This window comes from Pangasianodon hypophthalmus, chromosome 4, assembly GCF_027358585.1.
Source record: "Pangasianodon hypophthalmus isolate fPanHyp1 chromosome 4, fPanHyp1.pri, whole genome shotgun sequence".
NCBI classification, from domain to species: Eukaryota; Metazoa; Chordata; class Actinopteri; order Siluriformes; family Pangasiidae; genus Pangasianodon; species Pangasianodon hypophthalmus.
The window spans coordinates 6336165-6356833 of NC_069713.1; the positions used below are offsets into that span (position 1 = coordinate 6336165).

At 39.8% G+C, this 20669-nt stretch overlaps 1 protein-coding gene across 1 annotated transcript in view; it reads left to right on the forward strand.

Annotated features, from left to right (window-relative positions):
- The window catches only part of phlpp1 (PH domain and leucine rich repeat protein phosphatase 1), a 75898-nt gene extending 55975 nt beyond the window's left edge, over positions 1-19923 (forward strand). The window contains exons 5-17 of the mRNA XM_034303668.2: positions 346-492; positions 2635-2862; positions 6623-6825; positions 6920-6980; positions 7435-7530; positions 8960-9115; positions 9322-9522; positions 9862-10024; positions 10656-10786; positions 11023-11139; positions 12299-12493; positions 13017-13245; positions 16368-19923. Coding sequence (XP_034159559.2) covers positions 346-492; positions 2635-2862; positions 6623-6825; positions 6920-6980; positions 7435-7530; positions 8960-9115; positions 9322-9522; positions 9862-10024; positions 10656-10786; positions 11023-11139; positions 12299-12493; positions 13017-13245; positions 16368-17555 — 3115 coding nt within the window. The 3' untranslated portion in view covers positions 17556-19923. The remainder of the gene's footprint in view (positions 1-345; positions 493-2634; positions 2863-6622; positions 6826-6919; positions 6981-7434; positions 7531-8959; positions 9116-9321; positions 9523-9861; positions 10025-10655; positions 10787-11022; positions 11140-12298; positions 12494-13016; positions 13246-16367) is intronic.
- Positions 19924-20669: the final 746 nt, after the last annotated feature.

Below are 20669 nucleotides of genomic sequence, written 5' to 3' on the forward strand. Positions count from 1 at the left end.
TTACCCAAGCACAAAAGCTTCAAAGCACTCCAGTCCTCTCAAGCACCAGAGCATGCTGGGTAAAAAAAAAAAAAAAAAAAAAAAGAGCACTCGGCTGTATGAATGTTCGACAGTGTGGCTGTAGTAGGACCGAGTCCTGGAGCTGAACAAAAACAGAGGGAGAGAGACAATGGGAGGTGTGTGTGTGTGTGTGTGTAGGATGTATGTGACTGTTCGCTGAACCCGTGAGTCAGCACGGTCACTGTCATTTCAAGCTGAAGTGTTTCTTCAACACTCACACTCAGGTCTCTCACTCACTAATCCCTGCTCTGTGTGTGTGTGTGTGTGTGTGTGTGTGTGTTTTAGGTTCTCTCGGTTGCGGAGTCTGAACCTCTCCAATAACCAGCTGGGAACATTCCCACTGGCGCTGAGCTCCATCTCCACCCTCACCGAGCTCAACCTCAGCTGCAACTGCATCAGCAACCTCCACCCCAGTGTGGGCAACATGCACAAGTAAGGATGGAGGGATGGAGGGATGGAGGGGAGATGGGTGGAAGATGGAAGAGTGGGCACTACGCTTCACTGTTAGAATTAGCAGATTGGATAGATGGATGGATGGATGGATGCAAGATGACTGCTATAGATATGATGCAGAAAGGTGGAACTTTGTTGGAGCTGAATGGTGGAGGACAGTTGGGTGGGTGGGATGGATGGATGGATGAATGGAGTGTTTGAATGATTTGGGTGGGTAGCTTAATAGATAAATAGATGAATGAAGCTAGAGTGGTAGATGAAGGATAGATAGATCAGAATAATGGATGGATCAGGATGATTGATGGATGTGGATGGATGTATAGATGAGACACAAGGATGGTAGGATGGATGAGTGAAAAGGGTGGATGGATGAGTGAAAAGGGTGGATGGATGGATTGATGCAAGGAAGGATGAATGGTAGATGAGTCGCAATAATGGATAGATAGATGCCTGTATAGATGGAACAGTATAATAGATGAATGGGTGGACCAGTATTTGGATGGATGGATGGAAGGATGGATGGAAGGAGCAAAGTGAGTATGGGTTAATGGATGGAACAGTATGAGGATGGATGGACGGATGGATGGATGGATGGATGGAGCAGTATGGTCGTGAATGGATGAAACAGTATATGGATGGATGTATGGATCAGGAAGGATGAGTCAATATTAGATGGATGGATGGATGGTTGTATAGCAGTATGGGAATGGATGGATGGGTAGATGAGAGCTGATGGATGGACGGCGGTTTAGATGCAGAATAATGGATGGACAGACAGACAGAGCAGTATGATTGATGGATGAATGGATGGACAGGCAGACAGAGACATAGATGCAGAATAATTAATGGATCAGTAGATGGATTGATGGATGGATCAGGATGATGGATGTATAGATGGGTCACATGGATGGATGGATGGATGAGTAAACAGTCTTAAACTCTCCTCATCAGGAGCAGCTTTCGATAAATCAGCACTTGATTGTCAAAGTGACATCACTGAGATCACATGACCATGTGGTCACATGATCTATAGAAATAAATTCGGACCCAGAGGACCTGTTTCATTATAAAAACACCAAACATGTCCTGAACACAGCTGTACAATCATCTGAAATTCCACAGCCTGGTTTTACACTTTAGTAGCACTGCTGCCACCTACAGGTTCAACGCTATAACACACACACACACACACACACACACACACACACACACACACACACACACACACGCACACACACACCCTGAGAAGTGACCTGTTAGCGCTTCATTAAACTCATTCTGTTCAATCAGAATGTGAGCAAGTGAGAGATTCTTTTTTTTTTTTTTTTTTTTTTTTTTTTTTTTTTTTGTATTTCTTGAAGTTAAAGAGACAGAAACCGCAGGTTGTCACCTATACGATTCGGAAACGCCTACATCCTCCTGCCATTACTAATATCCTTATCATTGTAGCTAACATAGCTCGCTGACTAGCTACTCTAACTGCTAGTAGTAAACTAGCTTGTATTTGTCGCAGGTCGACACAGCAAAATTATCTGCGTCTCAGCTCCATTTTCTATGACAACTGTGAAACCTGGCAAAATATAACATTACCATAGCAACCACAGCAATATAGCTAATTTTGCTAGCTAGTAAACTTAACCTGGAGGTTCTCCATGTTATAGCACAGCAAGTTGCAAAGAATTACATTCTTCGTTTTTTATTCGTTTGTAGTTGCGTTTCATGTTGTGGCAAATCCATGAAGCAGCTACGGTCGTTCGCTCACCACCCACTTTTTTATTTTTCCCTCTCTTTTAAAGTTAATAAGATAAAAACGCAGATTGTCATGTTACTAAGAAAAAGCGTAAACTCCTCTGACACTGGAGACTCCTTCCATAAACGTTAAATAAACGTTTCCTTACATATAAACCATTACTCAAGTTTGTACGTGTGGCGTTTGTTATACAAGAATGTTTAAGTTGTTACTATAGAAACGGTAAGGTGTTGATTTGAAGCTGCGTTACTGTCAGAGCTGCTGTTATAGGAAACTAATCAACACCTCCTGGCTAAACAGTTTACAGATTTGAATAAACAAATCCAGTAGTGTATTGAGAAGTGTGTGTGTGTGTGTGTGTGCTGTTTCAGCCTGCAGACGTTGCTGTTGGACGGGAACACATTGACATCGTTGCCGGCGGAGTTGGGCTCCCTGCAGCGTCTCTGCTACCTCGGCCTCTCCTTCAATGAGTTCAGCGGCGTTCCAGCCGTGCTGGAGAGACTGAGCGCAGTCGAGCGCCTCTGCATGGCCGGGAACAGAGTGGAGCAGCTCACACTGCAGACCTTCCGCCTGCTGAGCATCAAATACGTCGACCTGCGGTACACGCACACACACACCCACACACACACACACACACACCCCCACTCTGACACACACCCACTCTGACACGACTAATAGTTTACAGAGCACGTCTATTTCAAACACCATATTGCTCCTTTCATTCGTCTTCCCTCTGCCAAGAAAAAACAGTAATAAATCTCTGTTATAAATGTGTAATAAACCTGTCACTGCGCAGTGCCGTCAAGTGAGCCGCATGGAGGGAAATTTGGAACGAGGGATGGATTTCTGAGTCGACTAACCCGTGGAAAAACAATAATCATAGCCTGCCTTGTTCTCAAACTGTTAGAGTAGTATAAGTATTATTATTAGTATCATTAGTGTTAGTATTTCTTTTTTTTTTTTTAATTAAGAAATGCAAGTAAATGCAAAGGAAGTGACAGATCACTGCATCTTTGTCAACGTTCTCACATTTTATTACAAACTATAAGATTACACACATTAAATGAAACCTTATTAAACACTAAGTAACATAAAATTTATTGAACGGTCCTGTTTCCTGTTTTCATCACTCACGTGAAAAAGTATTGGCCGTGAATATTTGTCACGGTTCTTGCGTTCAGATTTTTGAGTTAAAACAATATTTAAAAAATGAACCTCTTTAAACCTGTAGCACATTTTTTAAAATCTTGAATTATGAAGTGATCCGATGCTTATTTTTCTGATGAGAAAAAGTATTTGCCCCTTCTTGATTTATTCAGTTCCGCTACTGTAGATTTGTGACACTGGATGCTTTCAGATTAAAAAAAAAAAAAAAAATTATAAAAAAATGTATTTTTGGCAAAAGCCACCTCATTAAACATGTAGAACATTTTGTAAATGTTTTATTTATTCAGCTTCTATGTCAACTGTCTGAAAAAAATATTTACCCCCTATCTGATTTCCTCTATTATTGTATATTTGTTTCATCAAATGCTTTTAGATTTTTATACAAAATACAGCATAAGACCAAAGGAAGCTTATTAAATTCTTTAAAAAAAACGTTAGATGTTTGTTCAGGAAGTGATCCAGCACTTGTGTCACACTGAATGCTTTCTGAAACAAATGAAACCTGTGAAAAGGTATAAAAAAATTAATTTATTAATTTAAATGACAAAAAAACACCCATATCGACACCTACATCCATCTCTGAAAAAGTAATTGCCCCCTTGCACCACTTTTTGCAGTAATAGCAGCAATCACGCTTTGTATAATTCAATTTTAGCTGATTTTTTCCTTAAAGAATGGCCTTAATTCAGTCACACTGTCAGGATTTGAGCACAAAGTCTAGCCATGAAATTTCTGTCTGGGCTTCTTTAAAACTCTCATTTTATTAGTCCACCTTTTTTCAGCCAGTTAAATGAGGACTTGGTTTCACGTTTTATTTCAGTGCTTTGCTACAAAAACCATATTACACTTTATAGAAAACCTTAATAGTTTTCTGGCACAGACCTGAATTAATGGTCCTCTCAGTAATGGCACATCATCCAGGTCCTGAAGCGCCAAAGTATCTCCAACACCAAGACACTACCACCACCGTGCTGAACATTTTGTATGATGTTCCATGTTAACTCTGACAATGTGATATAACGGTGTCCCAAAATGATTAGAGATCATCCATGTGGATTTGTTTTCCCCAAAAAAGTCCGTTGAATCTGACTTTTCGAGTCTCTTTCTTACTCTGGAGCTCAGCTGAAGCTAGAGAGGCCTGCAGTTCTTTACATGTTCCTCTGTTATCTTTTGTGACTTCCTGCATGAGCTGTCACTGTGCACTTGCAGAAATTTTGGCAGGCTGGAACAATTCACTACATTTCCAGACAGAGATAACGGCTCACACTGTGGTTTATTGAAGGCGGAGAGCAGCAGAAGTGGCTTTCTAACACTTTTCAGACTGAGATAGTTCAGCAGCTTCCCACACTCCACCCTGACACGCTTGGAAGTTCTCATCACAAGACAGCGTGGAGAGCTTGCAGCTGTGTCATTATGGAAATGATTAGAAACAAAGATCCGTGATAAAAACATGACCATGATGTCTTTTTACTGCACAAAAGTTGGCGTGTGCTTCAGTCATTGTTTTTGTTCTTGTTTGAGCTATTCTTTAATAATGCAGGAATTTAGTTGATGTTAACAATATTTTTTATTAAGCAGAGTAGGCCTCATTTACCAAGCTGGATAATTTAAAATCCTTTTAGTTTGGAAAAACATTTGAATCCTGAGTGAGAATGTGTACCCCGACGAACATTTGGTGAAACCCAATTGTTTCATGTTAATGTCGTGAAAGAAAGCAATCCAGTCCAAGTCATTCAAATAGGGCAAAAGGAGGAAGAGTTTATGGTGGCTGATGCGCTGCAGTGGCTGAACTGCATTATTGGAAGATTTAGCACATTGCACATTTTGGCGGCGCTCTTTCACCATTTAGTCATCATGTTGTCATTTTCAGCTCTGTGAGCTTTGCCTTTTATGGCATTTTGTGGGCGTGGCTTGATGTAAATCAGCTGTGCTGTGAAGGCTCTTGGTAATTCGCGGCTGACTGGCATTTATCAACATATACGCATGAGTACGAAGAAAAGGTACGAACGTTTTCCCTACGAAAACATTTATACACACACCTTCACTAAAAGATTGATAAGTGAGGCAAAAAATGGATTTGCAGAAAAAGACGTGACGATTGCTGTAATTACATTAGACAATTAAGGGGGTAATTCCAAGGGGTCATTACTTTTTCACACCTGTGATGGTGATGGATATTTTTGCTCCTTAAAAATAATAATTTAAAACCTGGTTTTCTTTATCTAATGGCCCGTCACATCTACACAGTCCTGAGCCTGGAGTTCTTAATACATCGGTTCTCATGTTTTAAGATCTAATAGAGGATAAAAAAATATGTGGTTATGTCTCAAACCCTGAGCACTGGAATGAAAATATATATATTGTATTAAAATTATACAACATCCAGTCAATCAAATATGTACTAACAGAGGAAACATCAGGATATGAAATCATTGCCAGAGCTGAAAGCTACAGCATGGAGTGATCCATCAGACAGGAATCTGCTTTATTGGACCTTTTTCTGTGTTTGGAAAGAAAATATTCAGCTGTGTGCAGACATATTGTCTATAAAAAAGAGTCGCATTAACGATGAAAGAAAAACACACGCTGTTCTCGCTCCAGGAAAACCGTGGTGTCTCTCAGCTAAAGCAGCCTTCGATCTTTAATTATTAACGCACTTTTAAATGATTAGAAATGCATTTGTAGATGCTTCAGTAAAATTTCAAATGCATACGTCTCTACCTTAATCTTTTTTCTTTTGATTAGAACAATTGCTCAAATAAAAAAAAATCGAAAATTATGGTTGGACACATCAGTAGCCGGAGACAAGCAGATTTTGTGTAGCTGTGTTTAAACTTAACACACTCACGGTGGTGCGATGCGTCTTTATGACTTTAGTATATCGCAAGCTACTTGTTCTGAATCGCACCACCTGCTGCACTACGCACATCGACCGTGACCGCATAGCTAAAGCATAATTCTTCGACAACATGCTGACATTTTAATCAATGACGAAAAATGGATAATAATCATATAAAACTAGCTAACTAGCTCTTAATAATTTATACTGTTACATTAGCTACCACTTTTTGGTCTAGTTGGTTAGGTTTCCTAGCAACTCAAACATGGAACTGAGCAGCACTTTGTAGCTTTTATACTTTCCCTGTGGGCTAGCTAATAAATTTATGATTGATCTCCCTTCGATTCTCTCAGTCTGAACCGGATCTCCAGCGTGGTGCCGGACGAGCCAGACTTCCTGCGTCACGTGACCCAGCTAGACGTGCGGGACAATTGCCTGAGCGAGCTGGACGCCTCGTTGTTTCCTCGTCTGGAGGTGCTGCACTGCCAGAGAAACCGCATTACACGGCTGCGGCTCCGGGGCAGCACGCTCAAGGCCCTGTACGCCTCCAACAACGGTAAACACATCAACAATTAAACCTGAAAATAACACTGGTACTGTTAGCAATGAATCCATGTTCGTAAATACAAAGTTCTGATTTTGCAAAACAGAAATTCGGGATCTAGAAGCGAGTCCAATAGCGTCCAACCTCACCTACATGGACGTCTCAAGGTGAGCAGCTTTCACGCACAGTAATAGTAATAAATTAATAATATGTTATATATAACTAATAATGCTTCTACATACCTCTCATTTCTAACATTAAAACATGTTACAAGCAACAGAAATAATAAAAAAACTACGTTAAAATATAGCCACAAACAGCGATCATCGGGGTCCAAGCACTATTTTTTTTTCCAATTTTCTAATTAATTCTACACAAAAATATACACAGAATTGCTGTCAGACTTACATTTTGAGAATGATATAGAGTACATGTAATAACTTTTAAAGATACATTGTTCACTTTTTCATGGGAAAGGTACAATAGATTTAAGAGTACCAGAACAGCATCTCAGAAATGATACATCATGATGTAAAACAGCACTTACTGTCATGACAGGGTGTAAATAATTACGGATGAGTAATGGTCTGACTGTTAATCGTGCGTTTTGATTGGCTGAAGGAATTGTCTGGAGGCGTTACCGGCGTGGCTGAGTGACAGCAAGAAGCTGGAAGTGTTAGACGTCAGTCATAACTCCATCAGAGAACTGCCCCAGTGGTGAGTGTGACACACACACACACACACACACACACACACACACACAGGTCTGTTTTATGCTCTGGTGTCCGAATGATGAATGTCTGCTGTAGGCTTCACTGAGGACACTGACCTCCTCACACACTCCATCTCTTGCCCTCTATTATGGCCTGTGTGTATGTGTGTGTATGTGTGTGTATGTGTGTGTATGTGTGTGTATGTGTGTATGTGTGTGTATCTATGTGTGTGTATGTGTATGTATGTGTGTGAGAGAGAGAGAGAGAGAGAGAGAGAGAGAGAGAAGACAGGGATGAAGGCAGATTCATATTCTGTTTGTCCTTTAAGCTTTCCATCTCCATGTGTGCTGCTCTGCCTCTGCCGAGTTCATCTGCTCCATCTCACACACCCTCTCATCATCCTGTCATTCTTCCTCTCTCACTCGTTCTGTCTCTATGTATTTATCGCTCTGCGTATCTGTCTGTAATCTACAGTCCCCTCCGAAAGTATTGGAACGGCAAGGCCAATCCTTTTGTTCTCGCAATACACTGAAGACGTTTGGGTTTGAGATCAAAAGATAAATATGACACGATAGATCAGAATTTCAGCTTTCATTTCCTCATAGTTACATCTAGACCTGTTAAATGATTTCCAACATGGCACCTTTTGCTTGAACCCCCCCAGTTTTCAAGTAATCAGAAATATTGGAACAGGTGGTTTGTTTTTGTGTAACAATACACTATTTTCAAAGTTACTAATTACCAAAGGGTAGTTATTACTGGTTTTAAATTCAGAAGCAAAGAAAGTTCAGGAATGAAAAACTCCAATAAGAGAGGCAGAGTAGTTGGATTGTAGGAAAGATTTAGAGCATTTACACACACCTTCGATCAAATCATTTTCAGAAGGTAATTAATATGAAAGTGTTCTACAACAGTATGTTTCACCTGCACTTAAACTTGCATTATAAAAACAACGCTTAAAAGCAGCGTTACACTACTTAAAAAAAAACACTTTATAGCAACTTTAAAGCAGCTCTACTCAACTGTTTTGCAGCAAAAATGTTGAAAAATATTAGAAATTTAGAAAATATATATATATATATATATACATATATATATATATATATATATATATATATATATTTGCCTAATTGTGGATTGTCCTGTTCCAGGTCTGGTGTTGATCTTCATCGGCCCTTAGTGAAACACACACACACACACACACAGTGAGAAAGAATGCTGCTCTCTTGTGTCGCTGATAACTCTGCTATGTCCTTTTTTGCCCTCCATCTCTCAAACTTCCTACCTCATTCTAGTGGGAAATTAGTTTTCAAAAGGTTACATTGACCCTCTCTCTCCCTCCCTCCCTCCCTCCCTCCCTCCCTCTCTCTCTCTCTCTCTCTCTCTCTCTCTCTCTCCCTCCCTCCTTCCCTCTCTCTGTCTCTCTCTCTCAGGTTGTTCTGCAGTAGCAGTTTGAGGAAGGTCCTGGCAGGTCATAACCGTCTACAGCGTCTGCCTGAGCGAGTGGAGAAGCCTATGGTCGAGGTTTTAGACGTCCAGCACAACCAGCTAGTTGAGCTGCCGTGCAACCTCTTCCTTAAATCCAACAGGTAAAACACACAAACACACACACATACACACACACGCACACACATTAAATATTTACACACCTGTAACTGCTTCCTCAAATCAGACAGGTAAAAAATTTCAAACAAGAAAATGAATGTAGCAAACACACTGTAGGTGTTATATAAAAAAGCAAATATTTGAAATACAGAATTGTTGATGTGTTGTTTAATTGATACATGTTCTTCAGTTTAAGGTGCCTAAATGCCTCGGCCAATAAGCTCGAGAGTCTGCCGCCCTCCAGCCTATCAGACGAGAGCAACAGCATCCTGCAGGAGCTGTACCTGACCAACAACCACCTCACTGACAAGTGTGTACCTCTGCTCACCGGGCACACACACCTGAGAGTCCTGCACATGGCCTACAATCACCTGCAGACCTTCCCTGCCAGGTATCTCTCTCTCTCACACACACACACACACACACACACACACACACACACACACACCTGAGAGTCCTGCACATGTACAATCACCTGCAGACCTTGATGCCAGGTATCACACACGCACACACATGCACACACACCCCTATATATTGACTTTCCTTTAAACATTATTACTTGTTCCCTATGTAGTGAGCATATGTAGTGAATAAGAAGCAATTTGTAATTAGGACTATAAAATATTCCTGTGTAAAATAAAGCTGACCTTTGTTTCTAATAATTTCACAAAACACTCCTGATTCACACGCTTCCACTAACTTGGCCGCTTGTGTGTGTTGTGTTTTGCAGTAAAATGGCGAAGCTGGAGGAGCTGGAGGAAGTGGACCTGAGCGGGAACAGACTGAAGGCCGTGCCCACCACCATCCTGAACTGCAGGCGCATGCACACACTCATCGCCCACTCCAACACCATCGAGGTTTTCCCTGAGGTCATGCAGCTCATGGACATGAAGGTTAGCGTGCACACACACACACACACACACACACACACACACACACCATGCTCTTTGCTCTTGTACGGTGACAAGGCCATGATTCCTATTAAAATCACTGCTGTGTTAAACTTTACTGCTGAACCAATTAGTAGAGTGAAATACTGCAGCGGTGAGTCGACAGTCTGAGAAGGAAACATCTGTTTTACTGGCACTGATCATGAGCGGCGTCGCTAATGCTAATACTAACATGCTGAAAGCATGCACGATGGTTGTTTATAAAGATGTGCTGTGTATAGCCAGTGAAGGATCTGACTCTGGAGCAGGAATGGTTGCTATAAATGTGCTAGTTTTATCCTGGCTGTTAGTTTATACACAGTAACAACAACAGAACACTCACCTTTTCATGTTTGACATTGTGAGGATATCTGGCTGGTCACCACGAGGCACTTAAAAAGTGAAAGTTTCCTTTTGCTTACTGAAGTTAAGATTAAGATTTAATAAGTTTTAGGTGTAAGCATATCATTACGGAATAGTCGTCAATGGAAGGTCCTTAAAATGATAGTAAGAGAGACGTGTGTGTGTTTAGTTTGAACATGAGTTTGCCTGTGTGTGTGTATGTGTTACTTAACCCCTCTTGTCCTCTCCTCAGTGTGTAGATCTGAGCTGTAATGAGTTGGTGGAGATCACACTGCCTGAGAACCTGCCTCCTAAACTGCAGGAGTTAGACCTGACGGGGAACCCGCGGCTCAACCTGGACCACAAAACCCTGGAACAGCTCAAGTAAGTCACACTGCCTGTGCGTGTCTGTGTGTGTGTCTGTGTGTGTCTGTGTGTGTGTCTGTGTGTGTGTCTGTGTGTGTGTCTGTGTGTGTGTCTGTGTGTGTGTGTCTGTGTGTGTGTGTCTGTGTGTGTGTGTGCCTGTGTGTGTGCGCGCCTGTGTGTGTCTGTGTGTAAAACAGTGATAGTCATATATGAATTATTAACAGTCTGAGATACAATCACTATTATTCCTCTAGCAACATCCGCTGTTTCCGGATAGACCCGCCCCCTACTTCCTTCTCAGCCAATGAGGCTGCAGGTGGGCCGGCCGTCTGGAGTCACGGCTACACCGAGGCGTCGGGAGTGAAGAACAAGTACGTAGCACAAGAACACACACGCTTAAACACACTGTGTGATACTAACGCTCGTACTCCTCACACATCTCAGAAGATCTGTTATAGACTCTGAGAGCAGTAACCAGAACAGCTGTCTAGCACAGCTGGATGTTCACTGTGTAATACAGTATCCTGGAGCATCAGCATTTATTTTTAACAATACTACCAACACCGCTTTTCTATATACACTGTATATTCTTTTTCTCAGAGACTGTATGTATAATATTGACTACTTCTTTTAATATTTGTACTTTTGTATAGAGGTAGGAGTCTGTAGGCAACTCACACACTTGAAAAATGAAAAATAAAAGTAAATATGAATAAAAATAGATAAATCAAAAATATATAAAAAGTAATGAAAATAAAAACTTGTGAAATAAGTCAAAAACACTAGGGTTAATTAGAGCTCGACAATATGATTATGAAATTAATATTGTGATACATTTTGTTGTACTTTTCTCTTTTCGAAAAGGTTTATCATCAGTTTCAAAATTTATTACAGTGATGAGTTAGAGGCCAATTAACATTTTTTAAAAACAATTTGTTTTACACACTAATTTAAAATCATTATTAAAAATATTCTAAAAAATAATTTGCATCAGGACTAAATTAAATAAATGGAATCTAGAGTTTTTCGTAATGTTCTCCTACAGCTTCTTTTACATGCTTTTACTTTTATTCTTTAGCAAGAGCTCAACAAAATTAAATATCATAAAGTACTACATTATATATTGTTCAGCATTTTTATTACTGATGCTTATTTTTGATATTTTTCCCCAAAATGCCAATTTAAAAGTTGGGTGTTTTCCCAAAAAGCAGTCGTTATTTAATTTTTTTTATTGTTTAATGGTTAATTAATTTTTGTTGAATGTTTTATGTTTAATAATTTTGCTTGCATTATTGGCAGCTGTAACAAATGATTTCTTCTGTCATGATCATGATGTCAATCTATCAATCGATATTTATGTAAAGATCACAAGGTGCTTATTTCTGAGCTGAAAAGGTGGAATAAACATTCTCCTACAGTGTGTGTGTGTATGTATACTTAAACATGCGCACACAACTGACTGAGTCTCGGGTGTGTGTGTGTGTGTGTGTGTGTGTGTGTGTGTGTGTGTGTGTGTGTGTGTGTGTGCAGACTGTGTGTGGCAGCTCTGTCAGTGAGCAGTTTCTGCGGCAGTAGAGAAGCTCTGTACGGGGTGTTTGATGGAGACAGGAATGTGGAGGTGCCGTATCTCCTGCAGTGCACCATGAACGACATCCTGGCTGAGGAGCTGCACAGAACCAAGAGCGAGGAGGATTACATGACCAACACGTTCCTCGTCATGCAGAGGTGAACACACACACACACACACACACACACACACACAGAGTAGTGTCTTTCAGACAACAGGGGACAGCACAGTGTGATAGCTTTTTAGAATAATGTTCAAAATATTATGTGTCAGGATATTTGGGAGAATTACACTCTAACAGGGATTTTATAAATAAAACAAATATGCACATTTATAATTAAACAAAATAGAAACATCCCATAAATTGTTCCCAAACTTGAGTTCCTTTATTGGTAAACTGTGAGGGTGGCAACTGGTAGTCCCCAGTTCCAGTCAGAGTGGTACACAATTATTAGCAGTCGCCTTGCTGTTTTATAAAATGTACTTTAAAAAAAAAATAGCAAGCTACTTAACGTTAACGTTATGTTCCCTCTAAAATCGTTTCATAATACCTGTTTCCATTTAAGCAGCCAAAATCAATACTCAGACAGCCAACGCTAATTTGATTTTGTGTAATGTACTCTTTATTTATGCTATAAATCAATCATTTTTAAAAATTTCCCTCACTTCCTGTCCACACAGGAAGCTGGGCACAGCTGGGCAGAAGTTAGGTGGTTCTGCTGTTCTCTGTCACATCCGACATGACCCGACGGACCCAGCGGGCTGCTTCACGCTCACTGCTGCCAACGTGGGGAAGTGTCAGGCTGTGTTATGTCGTGATGGTAAAGCCCTGCCTCTGTCACTGCTGCACAACATCGGCCTGGAGGAGGAGTACAACCGCATACGGCAACACAAAGCCATCATCACTGAGGTAAACTACAGCTAACACTTTTAACTGTAAACATCACTGAGTTAAACTACAGCTAACACTTTTAACTGTAAACATCACTGAGGTAAACTACAGCTAACACTTTTAACTGTAAACATCACTGAGTTAAATTACAGCTAACACTTTTAACTGTAAACATCACTGAGGTAAACTACAGCTAACACTTTTAACTGTAAACATCACTGAGGTAAACTACATCTAACGATTTTACTGTGAACATCACTGAGGTAAACTACAGCTAACACTTTTAACTGTAAACATCACTGAGTTAAACTACAGCTAACACTTTTAACTGTAAACATCACTGTGGTAAACTACAGCTAACACTTTTAACTGTAAACATCACTGAGGTAAACTACAGCTAACGATTTTACTGTGAACATCACTGAGGTAAACTACAGCTAACACTTTTAACTGTAAACATCACTGAGTTAAACTACAGCTAACACTTTTAACTGTAAACATCACTGTGGTAAACTACAGCTAACACTTTAACTGTAAACATTACTGAGGTAAACTACAGCTAACACTTTAACTGTAAACATCACTGAGGTAAACTACAGCTAACACTTTAACTGTAAACATCACTGAGGTAAACTACAGCTAACACCATTAACTGTAAACATCACTGAGGTAAACTACAGCTAACACCTTTAACTGTAAACATCACTGAGGTAAACTACAGCTAACACCATTAACTGTAAACATCACTGAGGTAAACTACAGCTAACACCATTAACTGTAAACATCACTGAGGTAAACTACAGCTAACACTTTTAACTGTAAACATCACTGAGGTAAACTACAGCTAACACTTTTAACTGTAAACATCACTGTGGTAAACTACAGCTAACACTTTAACTGTAAACATCACTGAGGTAAACTACAGCTAACACCATTAACTGTAAACATCACTGAGGTAAACTACAGCTAACACCATTAACTGTAAACATCACTGAGGTAAACTACAGCTAACACTTTTAACTGTAAACATCACTGAGGTAAACTACAGCTAACACCATTAACTGTAAACATCACTGAGGTAAACTACAGCTAACACCATTAACTGTAAACATCACTGAGGTAAACTACAGCTAACACTTTTAACTGTAAACATCACTGAGGTAAACTACAGCTAACACCATTAACTGTAAACATCACTGAGGTAAACTACAGCTAACACCATTAACTGTAAACATCACTGAGGTAAACTACAGCTAACACTTTTAACTGTAAACATCACTGAGTTAAATTACAGCTAACACTTTTAACTGTAAACATCACTGAGTTAAATTACAGCTAACACCATTAACTGTAAATATCACTGAAGTAAACTACAGCTAACACTTTTAACTGTAAACATCACTGAGGTAAACTACAGCTAACACCATTAACTGTAAACATCACTGAGGTAAACTACAGCTAACACTTTTAACTGTAAACATCACTGAGGTAAACTACAGCTAACACCATTAACTGTAAACATCACTGAGGTAAACTACAGCTAACACCATTAACTGTAAACATCACTGAGGTAAACTACAGCTAACACTTTTAACTGTAAACATCACTGAGGTAAACTACAGCTAACACTTTTAACTGTAAACATCACTGTGGTAAACTACAGCTAACACTTTAACTGTAAACATCACTGAGGTAAACTACAGCTAACACCATTAACTGTAAACATCACTGAGGTAAACTACAGCTAACACCATTAACTGTAAACATCACTGAGGTAAACTACAGCTAACACTTTTAACTGTAAACATCACTGAGGTAAACTACAGCTAACACCATTAACTGTAAACATCACTGAGGTAAACTACAGCTAACACCATTAACTGTAAACATCACTGAGGTAAACTACAGCTAACACTTTTAACTGTAAACATCACTGAGGTAAACTACAGCTAACACCATTAACTGTAAACATCACTGAGGTAAACTACAGCTAACACCATTAACTGTAAACATCACTGAGGTAAACTACAGCTAACACTTTTAACTGTAAACATCACTGTGGTAAACTACAGCTAACACTTTAACTGTAAACATCACTGAGGTAAACTACAGCTAACACCATTAACTGTAAACATCACTGAGGTAAACTACAGCTAACACCATTAACTGTAAACATCACTGAGGTAAACTACAGCTAACACTTTTAACTGTAAACATCACTGAGGTAAACTACAGCTAACACCATTAACTGTAAACATCACTGAGGTAAACTACAGCTAACACCATTAACTGTAAACATCACTGAGGTAAACTACAGCTAACACTTTTAACTGTAAACATCACTGAGGTAAACTACAGCTAACACCATTAACTGTAAACATCACTGAGGTAAACTACAGCTAACACCATTAACTGTAAACATCACTGAGGTAAACTACAGCTAACACTTTTAACTGTAAACATCACTGAGTTAAATTACAGCTAACACTTTTAACTGTAAACATCACTGAGTTAAATTACAGCTAACACCATTAACTGTAAATATCACTGAAGTAAACTACAGCTAACACTTTTAACTGTAAACATCACTGAGGTAAACTACAGCTAACAATTTTAACTGTAAACATCACTGAGGGAAACTACAGCTAACACTTTAACTGTAAACATCACTGAGGTAAACTACAGCTAACACCATTAACTGTAAACATCACTGAGGTAAACTACAGCTAACACTTTTAACTGTAAACATCACTGTGGTAAACTACAGCTAACACCATTAACTGTAAACATCACTGAGGTAAACTACAGCTAACACTTTAACTGTAAACATCACTGAGGTAAACTACAGCTAACACCATTAACTGTAAACATCACTGAGGTAAACTACAGCTAACACTTTAACTGTAAACATCACTGAGGTAAACTCCTGCTAACACTTTAACTGTAGTTATCCCTGAGGTAAGCTACTATTACTTTATGATGGCTGATGTACATGCTAGCACATCAGCAAAAGACTCATGCTAAACTTTCAAGGCTTTTTCCATAAATTTCAAAAGACTACGTCGTGTTTTAAGTCGCCATAATGAATAAGGCCATGTGATTTGTGTCACGGATACAGCATTTTTCTTTTCCTTTGCCAGGATAACAAAGTGAATGGTGTGACGGACTCGACACGAATCATGGGCTACTCCTTCTTGTACCCAGCTGTGCTGCCACGACCGTATGTTCACACACTCCCGCTAACACCACGTGATGAGTTCTTCATCTTGGGCAGCCGTGGCCTGTTCGAGGCATTGGAGCCTGCTGAGGCTGTGGAGGCTGTGCGCAAGGTTCCAGATCCGCTTGCCGCTGCCAAGAAACTGTGCACTCTTGCTCAGGCATACGGTTGTACGGAGAGCCTGAGTGCTGTGGTGGTGCAGTTAAATGTGACTGAGGACTGCTGCTGCTGCTGCTGTTGCTCGTCCTCTAGTGGCCTCCACACGACCCCACAGCCACCCCCTAGTCCCGGTCCCGGCACGGGCCTCTATCCACCCTCAGCTGGCGTACCACCTTCTTCCTGCAGCGAGATCAGCTCGGAGGTCAGCGCCTCGGAAATGAGCTCGGAAGTCGGGTCCACCGCTTCCTCAGACGAGCCTCCGATCCTGCTCCAGGAGGCGCACCTTCACCTCCACCAACCTCCGAACCCAAACCCACGCCTGCTCTCCTGCTGCTCTCTTCACCCAACACCGAGTTCGTCTGCCATCATGGCTGCCAGTTCCAGCTCCTTTCAGCGTCAGTTATCGAGCGCCACTTTCTCCAGCGCACTGTCCGATAACGGCCTGGACAGCGAGGACGAAGAGCCCATCGCCGGCGTGTTTTCCAACGGCAGCCGACTCGAAGTGGAGGCCGACGTCCACTGCTTACGCCTCCTGGCACCTCCACCTCCCCCTCCTCCATGCACCCCTGAAATTCCAGATGACGTGGTACCTCCAGAACCAGAAACAATGCCGGTCGCTAGTGAGCCTGAGAAAGAAGGGAAGCAAAGCGAGAAACCAGGGAACAACACAACATCCGAAGCATGGAGCAAAACCCTGTCACGTAGAAGAGGCAATGGCTCAGTGGCTCCACATGAGACGAGCCACAATCTGATCGAAGTGGCAGCCGAGGCGCCATCTAAAAAGTCCGGTGGGTATTTCACAGCCCCAGCGATGCCCGACCCTGATGACCAGCTCATCATTCCACCCGAGCTAGAGGAGGAAGTGAAGGAGATAATGAAACAGCATCAGCAGGAACAACAGAAGCCCAGCAAGAGTGAGCAGCCTGCTGATTACTACGACACACCGCTGTGATAGCACATACCATAAAAAGCACGGTTTCCCAATCCCAGGCTTGGAGTGCCTCTGCACTGAACAGTTCAATGTTTTCCCTACTGATTGCACAGAGAGTGGAAATATTAGCAAATTAGCTGAGCCAGGCGTTAAATGGGAAAACATTACCACTGTTAAGGTATTTCTGAAGACTGAGACTGGAAAACCCTGCTGTATTTGCCACAGTGTCCACAAGTATTTGTTCCCCTCCTGGAGAAAAACACCTTTATTTCACTAATCAGTGAAGAGTTAGAATTAGTGAAATTGGCTGTACTTTTCTATAAACTACTTGCACAACAGCATGACGTTTATCTGCTACACAAACAACACGTCTATTTACTTAAAGTTAGTTCCTGTCAACGATATCATTGCCTTTGTGAGTATTGTTTGTTTTTGTATATAGTGAGTAAACGGTTTTAAGTTTGCAATCAGATTTGCATAACTAACATTATTTAGGCCACGAGTCCAGGAGATAAGGTCACAAAATATTACAACAAATAGTTGTGTTGTGGCCGCAGGATACCAGAGTCATGGCCTAGAATTGTGTAACTTGAGTCGACGACTTAATATGTTGTGGAATGATATACTTGATTTGTGGCCTCCAGTTAATTATTTATTTGAGATTTTGCTTAATGTGACACAGGCTAATGGTGTATCCATCTTTAAAAAAAAAAAGTTAAGTTTATCCTTATCACTCGTCTTGCTTAGGTTCCTGTGGCCAGAATAGTTTTATTCAATCAACTTCTCTGTCCCACTCATTTTAAAATACAATAGCTGTCATTGGTTATGCGCTTTATAGCTATTAAATATATCCTAATATACTAGTGTATATATGTTTTAATATATATTTAATTCACATTCATGAGAAATTTAACTGGTGGCCTCAATATGTTAATTCATAGCCTCACCTTATTAAAAAAATAACCATCATGTTACTCAGCAGGTTTAAATTAAAAAATAGTGAATGGGCTGATGATGCCACTATGCAGACTAACATTGCTGTTTGATTATTTGATTAAAGACGATGAATAAACAATCAAACGGTTAGAGAAAGTTTGATATTGTGACCAATATGTGCAAAACCAACAAAGAATGTAACAGGAAATTATTAATATTGTACTACAGAGGCAATGATAGTTTTGACAAGCTAACAGGAAGTAAACGTGTTATTTGTAGATCATATAAAGGTTGCGCTACACTGTGAAAGTAATGTATAGACCTGTAGACATGGCAGCTCTCCACAGATTTCATTTAAGAGCCATTTTAGACAACAAACACACACACAGACACACACACGCACGCGTGCGAAACACACACCCATTATGGTGTTGTGTTCAGCATTATCACATCCTCATTACTTCACATCCACATTCATGGCATTGCACAAACCCATTTCCTGCAGTCCAAACCAATAGGAGCCTTTCCCCGCGAGCCGACCAATAGGACGTCAGAGAATCCCTTTAACAGACTCCAGTCCCGACCTGCACACTACTGTGCCCCGCCCCTTTAAGAGCTCAATTCAGCTGACTACTGACCTACTGACTGTTTTGTGTTTCTTTACGTTGAAAAGTGACAGTATCTATAGAGTTCAACACTAGTCTTGCGAAGTTATAACCCATTACCACTCAACATAATTGTGGATTTTATTATTTCTTTTTTTTTCTTTTTTTTAAACTTATCATATCTTTTATATGAGGAAACACTGCAAAAGACTTTTGCAAGAAATGAGGAAAAAATCCAAGAGGCAAAGCGCAGACTCGTTTTGTTTGAGATGGTGATGTGTAGTGCACACCGGTAATACCACGCTTATCTGTTGTAGATAGGGCACTTATGTAAGACTGTATTTCTTCACTAAATCAAGGCTTTGTGCCTGTAAAACTAGAAATTTAGTAGAAATTGAAAAAGACTAACTCCTAGGAGTTGCTTACTCTTTTATGGTGACCTAGTCACTTTTTTTTACTAATCTTCTCTGCGAGAAATGGTGATTTTTTTTTTTTTTTTTTGTTTTGTTTTGTTTTTTGTTTTTTTTTTTTGTTCCAATGACTGTAAATAAGAAATATTGTATACAGATGCTTTTTAAAGGAACTGTGTGTGTCTATAATAAGCTTATTCCTTCCTTACACATGAAATTACACAAAGGTATTCAATACGTAAAACAAATGACTTTTAAACAAATGACTGCACATTTTGCTTGGTCTTGTTCTCACTGTCCGGTTAACTGCACACACAAACAGCTCATTCTTCCGTTGTCACCAGCATCACCAGTAAAGATTATCTGTAATCAAACCACACAAAATGTTCCTTTTTTTTTTTTTTTTTTTTTTGGTTTTGTTATAATAAATTCTAAATTTATCATGATGAGGCCTCTTGGTCTGTTTTGTTGTGGATACAACTCTATATATAATTTATATATTTATTTATTATTAAAGCAGGCTTCTGTCTTGCATTTCAGCAAGAGTGATTGTAAAGTAATATTTTTGAAATTTTGAAATCAGTGATTATACATTAGCCCTTTCATGCATAGTGTACACATTTATGGAGTGTGAATTTAAGGTAAGGAAAATATAAGATGTCGTCCGAAGAACATTACTGTAATTTTACCATAGATCATTTTCCTGATTTCCATTGCTCTCTGGAAATATATTTGTGCCAGACTCCAGTTAACAGTTTATCTTTTTTTTTTATAAAAACCTCTGAAAAGCAGCTACCTTGTGTTTTTTTTTTTTTTTTTTGGTCAATAAAAATGTCAGTAATGTTTCTATATTTAGTTAAAAAATCATATCCTTTAATTTTATTATTATTTAATGTTGTACACATTTGACATTTATAAACAGTTTTTTTCAGGTATAATGTGTTATCTTTTTCCTATCTTATTCCTACACATGAACAATCCTTTTACTTTGTTACATTTAAAAAAAGAAATTGATTTGACATGCAATTTTAAGTAACACAAAACATCTAAAGAATCTGTCTATATTTTTTGAGTAATTTATGCATGAAAGGGTTATGGTTCTAGCACAGACCAGCCAAAAGATGGCAGCACTGCTACATGTGGGTAGTGAGTAATGGGTAGTTGCCATGTCCAGGGATCCCAGT